Source organism: Pecten maximus, chromosome 4 (assembly GCF_902652985.1).
Source record: "Pecten maximus chromosome 4, xPecMax1.1, whole genome shotgun sequence".
NCBI classification, from domain to species: domain Eukaryota; kingdom Metazoa; phylum Mollusca; class Bivalvia; order Pectinida; family Pectinidae; genus Pecten; species Pecten maximus.
Genome location: NC_047018.1, coordinates 28,851,059 through 28,870,189, shown reverse-complemented (window position 1 = coordinate 28,870,189; position 19,131 = coordinate 28,851,059). Strand labels below are relative to the sequence as shown.

General features: G+C 37.5%; 2 protein-coding genes across 2 annotated transcripts; both read right to left on the bottom strand.

Annotated features, from left to right (window-relative positions):
• Nucleotides 1-618: 618 nt before the first annotated feature.
• Nucleotides 619-3,723, bottom strand: LOC117325723 (protein SMIM7 homolog). The gene is made up of 5 exons (XM_033882156.1): nucleotides 3,558-3,723; nucleotides 2,309-2,350; nucleotides 1,983-2,032; nucleotides 1,433-1,523; nucleotides 619-842 (listed from the first exon to the last, which is right to left on the bottom strand). Exons 1-5 carry the CDS (start codon nucleotides 3,581-3,583, stop codon nucleotides 827-829), a joined length of 225 nt encoding a protein of 74 aa, XP_033738047.1. The 5' UTR covers nucleotides 3,584-3,723; the 3' UTR covers nucleotides 619-826.
• Nucleotides 3,724-5,385: 1,662 nt separating this feature from the next.
• Nucleotides 5,386-12,819, bottom strand: LOC117325722 (2-(3-amino-3-carboxypropyl)histidine synthase subunit 2-like). Its single transcript, XM_033882155.1, is given in 8 exon segments — nucleotides 5,386-6,286; nucleotides 6,947-7,117; nucleotides 8,026-8,700; nucleotides 10,380-10,437; nucleotides 10,439-10,601; nucleotides 10,795-10,907; nucleotides 11,446-11,608; nucleotides 12,760-12,819. Coding segments are annotated over 7 exon segments (1,470 nt in total). The 5' UTR covers nucleotides 11,605-11,608; nucleotides 12,760-12,819; the 3' UTR covers nucleotides 5,386-6,155.
• Nucleotides 12,820-19,131: the final 6,312 nt, after the last annotated feature.

The following is a 19,131-nucleotide window of genomic DNA, read 5'->3' as shown; positions in this document are numbered from 1 at the left end:
TCCAACAGGCACAAACTTTTGTTTGTCCATAGATCTCGTCCTACGTTTTTTAACCGATCTCTTTGATTTGGTATGCTTTACCATCATAATATTTATTTATGATCAAACTATTATGCAAAAGTTATTCCCTTTGTTCATTTCAGTACATGTATTTATTTTTCTTCAATTTTTTATTATTTTTTTTTTTGTCTGGATAAAACTTATTAGGTTTTATAATCATTATCTGTTGTGTTTGTCTAAGTGGAATTATGATTCAACTGTTTTTGGAAAAGTTATTAGCATTTCTTTATTTCAGTGCTTGATTTTTTCCGGATATCTTGTAGTAGACATTTTACTTGTAATATAAAGTTATAAATAAATGTTCCCGAGTGGCATTTTGATAAACAATTTTTTAAAAAGTTACTGCCCTTAAATAATTATCTCTGTAGATCCTCCCCTTCGTTTTCAATTAATTTCTTTCATACTTTCTTATTGGGGCATTTTGACTAGACAATCTTGCTGTTCAATATGTGTATTTGATCGACACAATAATGTAAAGACAGCTGAAGAACTGGGTATCAATAACACACAAATTTTGCCAGTTTTATGCATTTCTATCAAAAATAACATTAAAATGTATGATATCAAAACATTTAATAATATGATAAATACACTAGAAATATTGTGTAATAGATATTATCACCATTGATAAGTCCACATGATCTCCCTATTCTGTACACTATACACACTGTCCAGTGTATAGGCTGGACAATTTAATCTTGTAAACATCATCCAGTTTTAATCTTTCATTCAATAATATCACCGACTTGTTCTTCATCTTCACACCTCAGTGTCCAAAGAACCTGAAATAGAAGAAACAGAATTAAGGTAGACCAGGACTTTAAAGAACTGTTTTATGTAGATGTGTTTATTTCGCAGCTAAAAATAGGGCGAGCTAAAACAATGATATACATATACTGAAATACATCACACTGACCTGATTTGATGTTAAGGCATCTAAATCTGTTTAACGAATGTGTGCATTTGTGTAAAGGCTTCAAATTAACATGACAATAAGACCCTGATCTGTGTCACTAGTAAAGCTAATTAAACATATAAAGTCTCAAAACACACAGGAGTCTCCTTCAAATAGACTGAAATACTTAAATACTTATTTCAGTCCTTTTCTTTCATAACAAATTTTCCATATTTGAGCTTCCCTTCCAAGTAGCGAAATTTATCTTTCAAAACTGCATTATAATTTATATATACCGTAAGCGTGGAAATTTACGTGAGGGGGGGAATTTATGCTAATTATGCGGAGTCCTTTTGATCACCCCCACACGAAAATAACCATGTTAACAATACACTGGTACATTGTGCATGCAATACTTTTCTATGGTAGTGAATTTGCATTTCAGAACAGATCATTGAATTTGGTAAAGATACTTACACTAGCATACAGAACATGACAAACAGGTTCCACAATCCTATGAAGATTCTGAAGTATCTTAGACTTAGCAGGAATTCTCTTACTTTGTCACCTGTAACAAAATATCGGAAAACTTATCAACTGTAACAATACCCGATAGAGTTGAAATGTGATTGGTTGATAACTCAATAAACTGTTTTTTCAAAGTGATATTGTGAACATTGAGGCATGTTACTATATCAGTAGCCTGTAGCACTGTAAACTTGTGAATGATGACAAAAAAGTCAGGATGACAAACAGGTTGTAAGTTGAAAATGTTTTCCAAAATATGTACATTTTTGTATTTGTTTCAGCTTTTTGGGAAAAGAAAATGTCATGTTTTGTCATTTCTAAACTGACCTGATTGTATGGCTTTTGAATAAAAACATTTATTTTCATAAGATTTTTATTCCAATTGATAATCTGCCCATCACGATGATCTTCAATTATTACCAAAGTTGTTATTTTAGAGGCGCAAACATTAAAATGTGTAAGTACATGAATTGAACATATAATAAAAGGTGGCACTCACCAACAGTTGGCTCTAAATTAGCTCCAAAAGTATCATCCTTTCCCTTTTTCCTACAAAAAAAGTGCACACATGAATGGACAGGATGCATATACATGTATCTTCAGAAAAATACAACAGATATATCTTATATTGGCGATAGTTGCAGTAATCTATTATCTGTTCTATGAACATTTAATATGCTTTGAGAAGCATTGAAATGTAGTTTGGTGCAATTTATATATATTTTTTAAATTATGGGATAAAGAATTGCAAAGTATCAGAATCATTTACATCTGTGCTGTTAACTAGTGAACCTACCATATATGTAGATAACTAAAAATACTTACAATTTGAAATTCAACACTGCACATGCATTGACCATCAAGGTCCTGTAAATTAGAAATTGAACAAAAAGAATGGGTATTTAGTGTATGCAAATTTTCTCTGTGAAATGGCAACTGCTCATACATAAATTGCCATGGATAAGATTCAAGTCTAAGCATTCCAAATCATAGTTTGAGTTATTTTGATGTTTTATTGCCATCTGTCATATCAGTCTTGTGTCAACAGATACCAGATTGATATACAATGTACCTAAAATATAAAGTTGATAAAACGTCAGAATAATTCTGACTATCCAAATCCCATTCAGACTCTCTATCAAAGATTTTCAGTTCAGAGTTGTTACATTATTACATCCAGCAGTTTTGTAGGTTCTGATAATACTTGCATGGATGTCCTCATGATCAAAAACCAGATACTAAGTTACATAAACACATCATAGATTAATGTGAACAAGACAATTCAGTGAAACATATGCCAGGAATGCACAGATGATCAATTCATAGTGAATAAGGTGAACCCACACCCCAAGTATGAAGTTCCCGTGACTAGTGTAGTGTATGAGATAGAGCTCGGACAAACTTTTTCTTTGATGTAGGTCAAAGGTTAAAATGTAGTTCTGAGTGACCTACTTTTGATACATGACACACCACCTCACCAAGGTGGACCCATTCCCAAAGTACAAGTTTGTGGCTGGCAGATAGTAAGGGAGATAGGAGTCCGAACAATTTTTTTCTTTGATGTAGGTCGAAGGTCAAAGTGACCTATAATGGCATAGTCTCACCAGGGTGACCCATAAGTGATACCACTTTTTTCAACTATTTGTCGTCATTAAATACAAAGATCATACTTAAAACCTGTTTATTTGCTAAACTGTCATTAGAACTGAGGGAGACATGTCTGTATCCAGTTTGATTCAGTATTTCCTTAGCGTTTTATTGTAATTTCCATTTTGTTCATCAAAGTACAACTGGTAACAAAAGTGCAAATAAACTGAATTCACAATAGTCCGGATGGTTCGGAATATTTATACGCGATACAGAAATGTTATATTTGACTGTGCGGTAAATGCGCACGTGGAAAAAAGGCCGATAGGTTTTAAACATAGCCAAATCAATCCAATGGAGTGTTTAATGCCTCTTTACTGTTTATAAATATATACAAAGATGTCGATCAACATGAACCTTCCGGACTGCGAGCTCGAGCTTCTAGATTAATTTTTAGGTATATAATCTATAGAAACCATTCACCTACCCAAACAAGATAAGATCAGAAATCATTGTTGTTATAGATTACTTCTGACTACATCACAACGAGCGTAAACCAGTAGTTCCGTACGTTATTCAACATGCAAATCGACCGTAGACGGAGACGTGTCTCATGAATCAACCGGAAGTTGACATGTTGGTAGAGATCAGCATCACGTGAACGCTTAAAACAGGGAGCATTCGCATACGGCCAAGGCCAGAGGCATGTTCACAGAAGGCCTGTCAATGCAATTTAATCAAAATCAATAACTTTAGTTTATTTCTAATGTCACAGGGGTCGGATGTATTGTAATCTTTATATGCTTTTTTCAATCCCAAGGTTATGATAATTACTGAAAAGAAAGCTTCTAGGGTATAATTTTTATTTTATTTTATATTCTATACATGATAACCTAAAACCAGACTTTGAAGTTCACATGATTGAAATCATTCCTCAAACGAAGTCTTCACTCCATCAGCTGTAGAATAGGTTAAATCATACATGTCCATGGGAGCTCGTGTGTTGTTTTGTGAATATTGTCAAGATGCCCTTTAACTTTAAATCAGCTGAATTCTTGTTTAATGCTACCAAAACAGTTACGTACATGAAATACTGTCACAAAGTTTTTACCAGACAAGAAATATCAAATTATATTTTGACACTGAAACATTACAACATAAACATTTGACCAGATGATTTAAAGTCATTGCAATTCTTTAACTTAAAGTTTTCATCATGCATACAGCCTATATTTTCAATTCTATCACTTAAAAAATTTCATTGAAAAGCAATACAGAAGGCACTTTCCTAGATTTTTTTCCTTGTACCAATAATGCTTCACCATGGAAAATCAAGTTAAGGGCATTGCCTGAAATTAAGGAATGCTAATGAAACAGGAGCCAGATGACCTTGACCTTTGGTCAATTGGCTTTTTGTTTGATACCAAAATCACTACAGGAAACATTAGGTTCATTTATATTATGAAAGAATTTCTGTCTTTTGAATATGTTTGATAAGATTTTTTCTTAATAGTGAAGCACATTCATAATAAAGACTTTAAAAGATATCCCTACACTTAAAGGTATGAAACTTGATCTTGACCAATTTCCCCAGGTGCCCTTGACCTTTTATTGGCAATCTTGTTTTTAGTTTGGCCTTACATAATTTGATTCTGACCTTGACCATTGAAAAGTTGTATTGAATAACAACCAACAAGTAACATCTAGACACAGCAATGCTGGTTAACGTACAAAAAAAAGTTAAAGAAGAATTTTTTTTTTTTTGTCATTACAAAATGTTGAATACTAAAGAGCCGCCAAATTCTACTTTGAGCTTTTATCTGATGACCTTGATAAAGATAAGTCAACTTGTTTGAATGCTGCCATGCATGCCTTCATAGCGATCAATATGGAGGCAGCCCCTTCATATAGATAAGTGGAAAGACTCCCAACCTGATTACTTCTGGACATTCATATCTCAATGCGGAGACAAAATGAACTTGATGAAGACGACTTGATCATATCTTGTATAATTTGATTAATCAACATTGCATCTTGAACAAGTGACTACTTGAATTACAATACCTATGGGCAACTAGAGATAACCAATGCTCCAAAAGCTTGGGCACATGCAGCTATAGAGATCATCAATGTGTTGGACATGTCATGACAAGTGTTCCAGGCAAAACTGACCAATACTCTGAACCCTTGTTGACAACTGAAGGTAACAAAGATTGAAGATTTCACAAACATGTTTTTTTATAAAAATGAAGCAGGGGATCTGTAAAGCAAACTTCTCCTTTAACTTTCTTCTCATAAAAGAAATCAATAAAGAATGTTTTGTAATAGTGTTTATTGTAATATTTAAAGGACATGTTTTGTATACAGTAAAATTGTCATATACAGTGTAAATAAATCCATTTAATGACTGTCAAACATCCTTTATTGCACACAAAATGGCAAAAAGGTACAAAGATTAGGCATGGGACAAAGAATAATAATGGTCTAAACTACAGGATAGTGTACGAACTTCGCAATTTCAATTCAATGAACACCATATAAGTTTTAATTCAGAATCTTAGAATTTCAATTCCATATGCTAAAGTGTTAACAATTTTTAATTGCTTTATGGTAGGAATCAACCACGCTTTCTGTATCCGAATACAGGTGTATAGACATTGCATTGTTGTTCCAATACCTACAGGGTGACTATGGTTTTAACAAGGGACATCATTGCTCTGATTTTTCTTCAATAAGCCAGACATGGTGAGAAATATTAAGACAGAATAAGACAATGTCTTCAGGTTTATGATTAATTATAAGTAGATAAAAATTAATTTTCACTGTTCTGTTTACTAAACAACAGCACCATCACAAAGCAATAACAGTTTTACAATCTGCATACATGCTTCTATGTATTTTTCGCTATCACTGAACTACATCAGTGAAACGCCTTCAGTTGGAATCCAACAGAAAGGCTAATTCTTCAAACACTATCAGCTCTGTGCCATTGTTATTCATAAATTAATCATATATAACACTGCCATCATAACAATACTGCCACAGTGTCTGCATTCAGGTGATAAATGATATTAAAATGTCTAGATTAACTGTCTGCATCTGGTTCATTGGTGTATCCAGCTGCAATCCCCTTCTGGCCCTCCAAAGCTTTTGTTACCTCTGTTTCACCCAGCTGCTGTTCTAAACCTCTCCAGGACCTAGATGCTAGATATTCCCCTGAAAAAATTAAATTGTATTACTGTTGTAGGGGAAACGATTCTGTAAGAAACAATACATGTTTTTTATGATGTTCTGAGTTTAGGAAACATCCTGTGAAAATATCATTTGTGATTGTATTAATACACTTTAAGATCATTTCTTAATAAGGATGGCACAAACTCACACACATTATATCTATTATCTAACCCTTGTGATAAGTTCACAGGGCCATTTTAGATTTCCAATGCCAACATTAAGTGTGTATCATTGACTGATCCATTATCAGTATCAGTCTGTGCACATTAGAATATTTCCAGCACAAAATGAAGAAAAAAACTTACACCTGAAAAGTGTTGGCATAACGTAAGTTGCAAGTGCGTAAAATGTAAAAAAAAAAGTACATTGCATTTTGAACTTTTGCAGCATCCCAGTTAGACCTTACATTCAGACAAAGAATGAATACTGTACATGCAACACCATTTTGAATGAACTGTAGGTCTAAAGATGGACAAGATCAGCATTCAATAACATGTTGGTAGAAGTCTGCCATGAAAATTAATAAGAGGAACAGAATATGATATACAATGAAATCAAAACATTCGTTATTTATAATAATACAAGTCTTACTGCAGACAATGAAATCAAAACATTTGCTATTTATAATAATAAAAGTCTTACCTGCAGTATCTGCTGGCACTTCGGACACAGCCATGTTTTGGTTTCTAGGCACCACCGCCGTGGAGACCGCTATGTCTTCTTTCACACCAATGGTTCGCAACTTGCCAGTTACCAAAGAAACATCAGTTTGAACCTCCAGTGTCTCGGGCATGGCAACATAATTTTCACCTCCTGAAAACATTAACAAAAGCATCTAAGAAACTGGTTTACAAGCTTTGAACAAATTGTTCATTGAATTGGGTTTTTTTTGTCTAGATTATCACACTGAAAAGGGTGTTTGCCTTGCTCTAATTTTATGTAACAGAACTTGTTGGAATATTTTCAGTTAAAATCATAGATCATAATTACTAATAACTGTTCAATTTTAATTACATTTTCATGTTTGTTTGCATCTATCCATTATGGCATACTAATTTTAGGTTTGAGATAAACAGAATATTTCACCTTAGGGGTAGGACAAGGGGATCTCAACCCAAGGGCAGAAGGTTCACAATTTTGTTGAAGCATACCCTAAGGTTTGATATTTCCTTCTTTCATCCCAAGGGTAAAGTTATTACCTAATTTTCTCTGTACCCAGTTAATCCTATTATGTAACAATGCAAGGCATGTTGACATGACATGTTAAAATTATAAACATCAAAAGATAGTATTGTATTATATCTGTGATGCCATGCAAAAGTTACGAATGGGAAATCCTCCATCTTATGAAGAAATCTCACACTGGCAAATACCTGTCCAGGGAAAGAGAAATCTCACACTGGTAAACACTTGTCCAGGGAAAGAAATCCCTCTCACCTGAGTTGAGAATTTTCCCCAACCATTAAACTAGCACATTAAATATCAGGTTGATATTGCATTGAATCAACATTGTATGTATGACAGGGACTGACAGGGTAAGAGAAACTGCGAATGAATTGGATGTCAACCATGAGAAGATAACTCTATCTCAACCCCCACAGGTTCTCTTTAAACAATCATATATGTACTTTGTACATGAACAACATTGAACAATACTTTTAAGTCCACTGAAACAGTTTTCCTTGAATTCAAGATCAACACTAGAAGAGTTAATTACAGACCTGGAATCAAACTTCTGAAGTCTGTGACATAGTCTGCTGTCCAATCCCTTTCTGTGTTACAAGCAATCTCCAACTCGTACGGTGTTACGATGGGTTTGTAGAAATCAGAAGAATCCAGTAAAGAATTTTCAGCACAGGCCACCAACACAAACACATCAATCTCCATAAAATTGGCCAGTTTTGCCACATTCAATTTCCCAACAACAAAAGTATAACTCTTCTTTCCAGATTTTTTCACTATGTCTTTTAGACGATTAATTACCTGAAGGTAATCTGTGATGCCAAGGGTTCCTACAACTATTCCTACTATGTGTGCATCCTTTGCTTTCTCAATCATATAAAATCGCTTCATTAATTTCCTGTTGATATTCACACCTTCCTTTCGACCAATCTGAGTTGCAGGATTGTACGAATAAAACAGATTTGTATTAAATGTCATCATCAGATTGGTTAGAGTTAAACTTTCACATCCAATATAAAACATAGTGTAATTGCTAAGGTTACATTCCTCTGGCAACCAAAATGTTCTCCCACATTTTGTGACCTTTAACCCCTGTTTCTGGCATGTTGCACAGTGACCTTGACCTTGAAGATCTGTGTTACAATGGTTAGGAATGTCAAGGACAGAAACAACCAAATGATGATAATCCACTCCTAGTGCTTCTGTTATTCTGTCTGAAATATGAAAGAAAAATCAAAGTTTCTTGCATTATATCAAATTGATTCGTTGGAACTTAGCAAGAGAAGAAAAAGGAGTAGACTCGAATTCTGATTTTGTAGAACATCTATTGGTTGCTGGTTAGCTTTTGCTGTATTCCTCGAACATTGTCAACTTCACCAATATGAATTTTTTTCGATGTTTTGTTGTATGCATTTTGCTATATTCTAATATGCATTTTGTTATATTTTAAAACTAAGTAGTATGTATAGTTGTAGGTTTGTTTATATTTATGAGTTATTATGAGAATATTTTGCTAATACAGTCAAACTTCGATGTTTTGAAGTTCAAGGGACTAAGAGAAAAACTTCGAAACAGCGGGACTTCGAATTATTCATGGTTGACAATAAATCGACGTTTTCTTGATAATGACCATATCTGTTAACGTTACATGTCCTCAGTGTCTTCGTGTTGATCATCGCCTGTCAGGCTCACATCGAAAAGTTTAGTTAATTTATACCTCAACCACAACAAAATAAAAATCCTTTTCATTAATTATACCTAAGCATTTTGTTAATTAAACAAAATATGTATCGGTTACAAAACATTTATATCGCGTTTAACAGATAAAGCATTAGAAGTACAATGCACACTTACGTAAGTCGTTAGGCTTTTCTGCTAAAGACACGTGCGTTTACATTATGTTCATATAAAAAACGGAATGCCGATCGGTTGGAGAATGCATGATTGAATGACAAATAATCGATTTACTTGGACAATTATGTAAAAGTTTGAAACGTGACACTTTGAATATGAGTGAAGACATCGCTAATTGTTTATGTTTAAAATTGGTTGTTTTACAGTTCCGGAAAATTTACTCACCGACCGCTGATTTCAATGGTGGCGGAGATTATAAGAGACGAATACCGAAATGTTTTACCGGAGTGATTAAATGTCATGGCTTCTAAATACACCTTTTAGCTATCAATTTAGTCCGATTATTAATTAACCCCATGATCGGGAGTGACAACACATGCTATCGTTATCCCTATTGTCAGTCAGGGCATTTGGGGGAGAGGTGTGAAATCTTGCCGCAGGGACACGACAAACACCTGTCCAGTGGTCAGTACTGGTAAATTTTTTGTTCGAATCATGAGATGTCAATTACCTATAATATCATAGCTAACGGGTCATGAAAAAAGTTCGATACATCGAAAACTTCGATTTATAAAAATTTGAATCATACATAGGTTCTTTAGTAGTGTTATATAGTGAGAAAATTCGGGACCAAGCAAAAAGTTTGATACAGCGAGAAATTTGAATCAACAAAGTTCGAATCATCGAGGATTGACTGTATGTTCAAATGAAAGCATTACTTGGCAAGTTCACATATACTCGATATGTAAACAGCCATGTGTGTTGTTCATGTATACATAGTGTAAGTTGTTGTAGCTTCGTACTCAGCTCCCTGACAAATCTCGGGATAAAAAATAAATGTGGCGAGTTATTTTCATATACTGAAGTCGCAAGGATTCACCCAGTCAAGTGTCCAGTCCAATGGTCATTTTAATGTTAGGAGAGCATGAATGAGCATCTTGGATTGCCATTAATACATGTGTACAACTAGAATTTTAGGTTATTTGGGAGTATGCTCACTATGCTGCTTTAAAACTTTTTCATTAATAGTTATAATTACCAATGGCATAACTGTAGACTGTATCATACAACAGGACAATAGGAATAGTGGTGTCCGGGGAACAACTCCTTAAACTTTCCTTCACAGTCCGCCACATCCACCTTTACTTGGCCAAATACATACAGAACAGGAAGTCGCTGAGTGGGACTGAGACATGTACGACCGAAGTGGATGAGACTGTCTGCATTGTAGTGCTGGGCAGCCACCTCATCTACACAGCAACTGTAACGTACAATACTTTTGGATAGACACAACAGGTTCCAAATAAGAATTGTTGTTAGTGACATACCAGTTGTTTTGCATATTAAAGTCGTCTTGAATCAGAATGCTTTCCTGAATATAACAGACATTCAAATAGTTATCTTTAATATAATTGCCATATAAAAGTTCTCCGATTGATAGAATATAAACCAACCTGCCATATGATGTATCACCCAGAATGAACACCTGACCCTCCACTGCCTTACTTATAGCTGATGTCACAGTTACAGCATCACACATCAGTTCATCAGGGAACTGCAGCGCCACCTATGGTTATACAGAAATCTTTTTTTAACAACAGCAACACCTGCCAGATCAGTTATCTCGTACATGAATTCTAGTAATCAGATGTATATACAATATATATATTTCTCTCGGTACAACTACGACAGGAAATTCAAATCTATATCTTCGGATCACCAACACATAGTGCACATGATATATTGTGCTAATAAATAGATATATAACTTGGCTGTCCTTTTCTCCATTTTTAGTAAGTACATGTACATGTATGTTGTACAGAAATTAACTTGTAGGAAAAGTGCAGTGTAATCAAAATAAACTACTTTAAAACACTGGTAAATGTCAAGTTTTTGACATAATTTTATAGTATCAGTGATACAACATTTCATAGATTGCTAAGAGCAGAAGACACATCTTCCAACAGATTATTCTGTCGTATAGCCTAGGAATTAGCAGATACAACTGACATACAACGTAAAATTACATACAGTGTCTGACAGTAAATATAGATGATTTGAAGAGTTTGATTGTTAACACAGCTTAACATTTAATGTATCATTACCCTCTGCAGATTCCTTTCTTGTATCCACTGTATACATTTGTTTACTTCATACACTTCATTGATTTCTCTATCTGCAGTGCTAACACAGTTTTCAATATCAACATCTGCTTTACGTTCTAAAGACACTTCATCAGCTGTGAAAAACGCTGCAGTCGACATTTCACTGAAAAGAAAAATATTGACTTCAATGAAAATAAATTATGAAAATGTCAGTGATAAGGTAGCTTATATTGTAATAACCAGTTACCAGCCCCCCCCCCCCCCCCCCCCCGGCACGTTTACTTTCATGCACATACATCATCATCATCAAGGGTAATCAGCGGTGTGTCATAGGATAATTTTGTGCCTCAAAATGCTCAATTATAGAGATAGTCCAATATGTTTATGTTCAGCTCTTTGAGCCTAAGGTGTATGTGTGGGGCAGACGATTATCATAGACTGACTGGTTGCTATTTTTTTTATAGTTCAGAACGGTCAATCTAGGTCAAGTTCATTTTCGCACCTCCTCTAATGTTCTTTCTCCCTTTGAGAAGAACATCCAGAGGAGACCGTGGTTATTTTTGTTTAATTAATAAATTTGACAAAACATCCTGTCTGCACGTTTGTTCTTATATATCTGGACAAAGACGATGACATCCACATCATGCTAAAAATGATCAGATACAAGTATTTGGTGGCTGATTTTCAGTTTATGTTGTTAATGTACATAATGATATGGTCAACTTCTAGCTTCATTTGGGTGAATTCCCCTTAACAGGATTTGTAGAGACGTGACTAGCAAATGGCTCGTCGGTGCTGTCACTATTGCATATTGTAAAAATATTGAGTTATCCCCCCTTAATTGAATTATCCAGATGGGTTTTTTTCAAATATTTATTCTGTAAGAATTTTGTCATGTCTATTTTATCTATTTATAATGCTCTATTTTTTAGTGTAAATGGACTTAATGCGTTGCCTATTCCACAGTAGGGAATAGGCCTACTCAAATAATAACAACAAAAAATACTAAACTAATCACATATTACTTAACAATGTATGGATCAATCTGACACGATTTCGCTGAACCAAAAACAAACAAAAAGCATTTCTGTTCAGTGTGGAATGTTCATTGGCAGTTCCTTAGGGACAGTCAGACCTCAGTCGGACGATGTTTCATTTGATGACAGAAATCTTTGTCAGTTTATAATCACCAACGTTGAAGACATTAATCACTTCTCTGTGAGTTTTCATGGCTAAAAATGCCAAAGTGTCATGAGCCGTGGCGACAGAATGCCGTGTTTCATCTACAAATCCATGCACAAAACACATACTCACGTGGAAATTGTTAAGTTTCATTTTTCATCAATGTCAAATTACTGCTTCATGTACATACACTACACATTCAAACGTTTGATTAACTCAGCATGCACTTCATAAATACCATAATGAAAAGACAGCCAGAGGTATATTTCCGGAAAATACCTCTCGAAATCTTATAACTAAGTGCATTTATTGAAAATAAAAGGTTACGAAATTATTCATAGCAGTTAGAAAACGCAATTTCGTAAGACTTTCACTATCATATTTGGTTGCAGTATATCACTCCGATAGTTCGGTATTTCAATGTAAGTATGAGATAATTTAGATGACATACATGTGTACCAGTATATATAAACAGAGACTTGTAACTTAGCAACACAAATGACGAAGGATTATTATTAAACAGAGACTTGTATATACGTCTCTGATATAAAGTTCCGTACTGAGTGTGGAGTGGGACATGCTCCTTTAATTCCGTACTGAGTGTTGAGGGGAACATCCTCCTTCAATTCCGTACTGAGTGTGGAGGGGGACATCATCCTTCAATCCCGTACTGAGTATGGATGGGGACATCATCCTTCAATTCCGTACTGAGTGTGGAGGGGGACATCCTCCTTGAATTCTGTACTGAGTTTGGAGGGGGGCATCCTCCTTCAGTTCCGTACTGAGTTTGGAGGGGGACATCCTCCTTCAGTTCCGTACTGAGTGTGGAGGGGGGACATCCTCCTTCAATTCCGTACTGAGTTTGGAGGGGACATTCTCCTTCAATTCCGTACTGAGTTTGGAGGGGACATCCTCCTTCAATTCCGTACTGAGTTTGGAGGGGACATTCTCCTTCAATTCCGAACTGAGTGTGGAGTGGGACATCATCCTTCAATTCCGTACTGAGTGTGGAGGGGGACATCCTCCTTCAGTTCCCTACTGAGTGTGGAGGGGAACATCCTCCTTCAATTCTGTACTGAGTGTGGAGGAAGACATCCTCCTTCAGTTCTGTACTGAGTGTGGGGGGTGACATCCTCCTTCAGTTCCGTACTGAGTGTGGAGGGGGACATACTCCTTCAATTCTGTACTGAGTGTGAAGGGGGACATCCTCCTTCAATTCTGTACTGAGTGTGGAGGGGACATTCTCCTTTAATTCCGTACTGAGTGTGGAGGGGAACATCCTCCTTCAATTCTGTACTGAGTGTGGAGGAAGACATCCTCCTTCAGTTCTGTACTGAGTGTGGAGGGGGACATACTCCTTCAATTCTGTACTGAGTGTGAAGGGGGACATCCTTCTTCTATTCTGTACTGAGTGTGGAGGGGACATTCTCCTTTAATTCCGTACTGAGTGTGGAGGGGAACATCCTCCTTCAATTCCGTACTGAGTGTGGAGTGGGACATGCTCCTTTAATTCCGTACTGAGTGTGGAGTGGGACATTCTCCTTCAGTTCCGTACTGGGTGTGGAGGGGGACATGCTCCATTTAATTCCGTACTGAGTGTGGAGTGGGACATCATCCTTCAATTCCGTACTGGGTGTTGAGGGGAACATCCTCCTTCAATTCCGTACTGAGTGTGGAGGGGGACATCCTCCTTTAGTTCCGTACTGAGTGTGGAGGGGGACATCATCCTTCAATTCCGTACTGAGTGTGGAGGGGGACATCCTCCTTGAATTCTGTACTGAGTTTGGAGGGGGGCATCCTCCTTCAGTTCCGTACTGAGTTTGGAGGGGGACATCCTCCTTCAGTTCCGTACTGAGTGTGGAGGGGGGACATCCTCCTTCAATTCCGTACTGAGTTTGGAGGGGACATTCTCCTTCAATTCCGTACTGAGTTTGGAGGGGACATCCTCCTTCAATTCCGTACTGAGTTTGGAGGGGGACATCCTCCTTCAATTCCGTACTGAGTGTGGAGGGGGACATCCTCCTTGAATTCTGTACTGAGTGTGGAATGGGACATCCTCCTTCAATTCTGTACTGAGTGTGGAGGGGGACATCCTCCTCCAATTTAGGCCGTACAGAGTGTGGAGGGGAACATCCTTTTTCAATTCCGTACTGAATGTAAAGGGAGACATTCTCCTTCAATTCCGTTCTGAGTGTGGAGGGGGGCATCATCCTTCAGTTCCGTACTGAGTGTGGAGGGGGACATCCTCCTTCAATCCCGTACTGAGTGTGGAGGGGGACATCATCCTTCAGTTCTGTACTGAGTGTGGAGGGGGACATCCTCCTTCAGTTCCGTACTGAGTGTGGAGGGGGACATCCTCCTTTAATTAAGGCCGTACAGAGTGTGGAGGGGGACATCCTCCTTCAATTCCGTACTGAGTGTGGAGTGGGACATCCTCCTTCAATTCCGTACTGAGTGTGGAGGGGGACATCCTCCTTTAATTCCGTACTGAGTGTGGAGTGGGACATCCTCCTTCAATTCCGTACTGAGTGTGGAGGGGAACATCCTCCTTCAATTCCGTACTGGGTGTGGAGGGGGACATGCTCCTTTAATTCCGTACTGAGTGTGGAGTGGGACATTCTCCTTCAATTCCGTACTGGGTGTGGAGGGGGACATACTCCTTTTATTCCGTACTGAGTGTGGAGTGGGACATCATCCTTCAATTCCGTACTGGGTGTGGAGGGGGACATCCTCCTTCAGTTCCGTACTGAGTGTGGAGGGGGACATCCTCCCTCAATCCCGTACTGAGTGTGGAGGGGGACATGCTTCTTCAGTTCCGTACTGGGTGTGGAGGGGGACATCCTCCTTCAGTTCTGTACTGAGTGTGGAGGGGGACATCCTCCTTCAATTCTGTACTGAGTGTGGAGGGGGACATCATCCTTCAATTCCGTACTGTAATATTTATTAAGAAGCAGTGTTCATACAATTCGTCTTGGTTGTATCGTCTTCTGGTCGTTTTAATTTCACATGAGATTAAAAAACGAATCCGGGATTTCTTTTCGATTTTAGCGATCCTACCTATGACGAAGTAAAAGTGTAAAATAAAATATTCTGATTATTTTAAGTGATATATTTCGTCTTCATTTAAACAGTTTACGATTTGTTCATCACTTTAACATTTGTATTGTGTGTTTGTGACGATAGCAATGTTGCTTTTTTTTTTTAAATACATGTAATTACTTCCGCTAAAATTTCAACATTAAAATAGAGGGAGACGCCTTCAGCGGTTATCGTGAACTGTTGATTATATTGTAAGGAAGCACGAGATTTTTTGAACTTTCGCAAGTTATGAAAATCTCCATATCCTGATATTATAAGTCAAGAGATGTTAAGATTCACTGTACGTTCCGTATGTCTCTGCTTTGTAGTGTGTCGCTATAAACTCATGTTTTCCACGAAAATATATGTCTGTGGGTGATTTAGGGGTATCTTCAGGTAAATTTGTGTAAATGAAAGCCAACAACAGGTGGAGTTTGTCTGTGCATTATGACCTTTTTTTCTAATTGATGTTAGTGATTTTGTTTATTCGCTGATAATATTTTTTTATGTAATTTTGTCCTTCTTTGAAAGGCATCTCAATAGACTTCGGTAATGGTTTCAGGAGAGGCTCACTAAATCTTTTTCGACACAAACTGTACGTCAGTTCGACAAATTAACCGTCAAGTAAACGAATACACATTTATAAAATGTCTAAAATGAAGTACATTATCTCGTCTAAATAGAATACAATACCAATAAATACCAAGCATGTGTTAACTTTATGTCTGTTCAGCTAACAAACCTTCACTATTTCGTCTGTAAAAATTAAAGGATGTATCGTTCATGTTTTAAGTAGTACTACGTCGTATTGATCATTAGTGATTCCCCCCTTACATTATAGACAGTGTATTTATATCTAAATTGACATCAAGCTGTGACTGTACTTTGAGTCAGGAAGGAAAGGAAAAAAAAAACTGGCGGGAAAGGTTTAACGTTTAGTGATATCATCATTTTAGTCTGAGTTCAGGTTTATTACTTCAATATAACCTGGGACGTACAGGTACATGTAGTGTGTGCCTATATACATTTACATATATGTCAAATCTTACCTTTAAATGATTAGTAAATGTTAAGGTGTCCCGATAGTTCGCACAGCTTCATCGTTGTACATGTAACAATATCAATATTGACTAAGAAACAGAAAACAGCCTTGGGTAAGACTTAAAATACCACTAAAAACAATCCGGGTACGACCGTCAGTACAATGGACACAGGTGAGGACACCGGTCACTTTATCGACACATACATACATTTGTAAAAATAAAATAAATGTAAAATTTTAACCGTATACGGCCATTATATCGTGTTACCCTGGCTGACATCGGGATTGAGATAAATAGCCGGGTAGAAAGTATTTATGTGGAGGAGGGACACACACATTGTATTGGATGATAAAGGACATTTTAACTGCTGTACCTATTGTAATTAGCTTTACAGGTAAGTGTAATCAAGATTAGTCATCCTAGCAGTACAGGTGAGACCTCGGAAGGTAAACATTTATTCGGGGAAACGACACACCAATATTCACCCGGACAACTGGGTCTATAAACCCCAGTGTCCTACCGAGTTGAGTACTTGTTAATTGGTTTTACCTGGACTCGTGTACCTGCCTAAATTAACTCCTCCATATTACACTCAGTAGTGTTTGAGGAGCGTAAACAGTTTTTTTTCCCACGGAAAGCAATTCTCGAAAGGAATATTGTAAACAACTAAAAGGTAAGATATTGAATATAGATTATGTACAATTGACGATAATTTACAATAATGATCACCAATGTATTGGGTTTTTAGATGTAAACGTTTTTGTGCACCTTACTTGCAGCTGCATAATATATATGTATGGGGCATTGTCAAACGAGAACCTGTTGACAATGAGAACTTTTTAAGCCTTTAATTTTGAATACAAACACAGGCGAATATATCTTTGTGTATTTATAATAAGTTCTTTTTTGAGGAAATGTGATGTGGTCTATAAAATCTTGACAAAAGCGAAGTATACGAATGATGACAACGTGTGTCCAAATGAAAAACAATACCGTCACTAACCAAGCAAATCGCCCATAGTACTGCATCCTACACCTCCGTACTATGTAGAGGAGACGTGTTCCTTCACTTCCGTATATGTAGAGGAGACGTGTTCCTTCACTTCCGTACTTGATGTAGAGGGGACATTTCCTTTAATTCTGTTCTTGGTTTGGAGGGAACATCCTCATTCAATTCCGTACTGTGTGTGGAGGGACATGCTCCTTTAATTCCGTACTGGGTATGGAGGGGATATGCTTCTTTAATTCCGTACTGTGTGTGGAGGGGGACATGCTCCTTTAATTCCGTACTGGGTATGGAGGGGCATGCTTCTTTAATTCCGTACTGTGTGTGGAGGGGGACATGCTCATTTAATTCCGTACTGGGTATGGAGGGGACATGCTTCTTTAATTCCGTACTGGGTATGGAGGGGATATGTTCCTTTAATTCCGTACTGTGTGTGGAGGGGACATGCTTCTTTAATTCCGTACTGGGTATGGAGGGGACATGCTTCTTTAATTCCGTACTGTGTGTGGAGGGGACATGCTTCTTTAATTCCGTACTGGGTATGGAGGGGACATGCTCCTTTAATTCCGTACTGGGTATGGAGGGGACATGCTTCTTTAATTCCGTACTGGGTATGGAGGGGACATGCTCCTTTAATTCCGTACTGTGTGTGGAGGGGGACATGCTCCTTTAATTCCGTACTGGGTATGGAGGGGACATGCTTCTTTAATTCCGTACTGTGTGTGGAGGGGGACATGCTCATTTAATTCCGTACTGGGTATGGAGGGGACATGCTTCTTTAATTCCGTACTGGGTGTGGAGGGGACATGTTCCTTTAATTCCGTACTGTGTGTGGAGGGGACATGCTCCTTTAATTCCGTACTGGGTATGGAGGGGACATGCTCCTTTAATTCCGTACTGGGTATGGAGGGGACATGCTCCTTTAATTCCGTACTGGGTGTGGAGGGACATGCTCCTTTAATTCCGTACTGGGTATGGAGGGGACATGCTCCTTTAATTCCGTACTGGGTATGGAGGGGACATGCTCCTTTAATTCCGTACTGGGTGTGGAGGGGACATGCTTCTTTAATTCCGTACTGGGTATGGAGGGGACATGCTCCTTTAATTCCGTACTGTGTGTGGAGGGGACATGCTCCTTTAATTCCGTACTGTGTGTGGAGGGGGACATGCTCCTTTAATTCCGTACTGGGTATGGAGGGGCATGCTTCTTTAATTCCGTACTGTGTGTGGAGGGGACATGCTCCTTTGATTCCGTACTGGGTGTGGAGGGACATGCTTCTTTAATTCCGAACTGTGTGTGGAGGGGGATATGCTCCTTTAATTCCGTACTGGGTATGGAGGGGATATGCTCCTTTAATTCCGTACTGGGTATGGAGG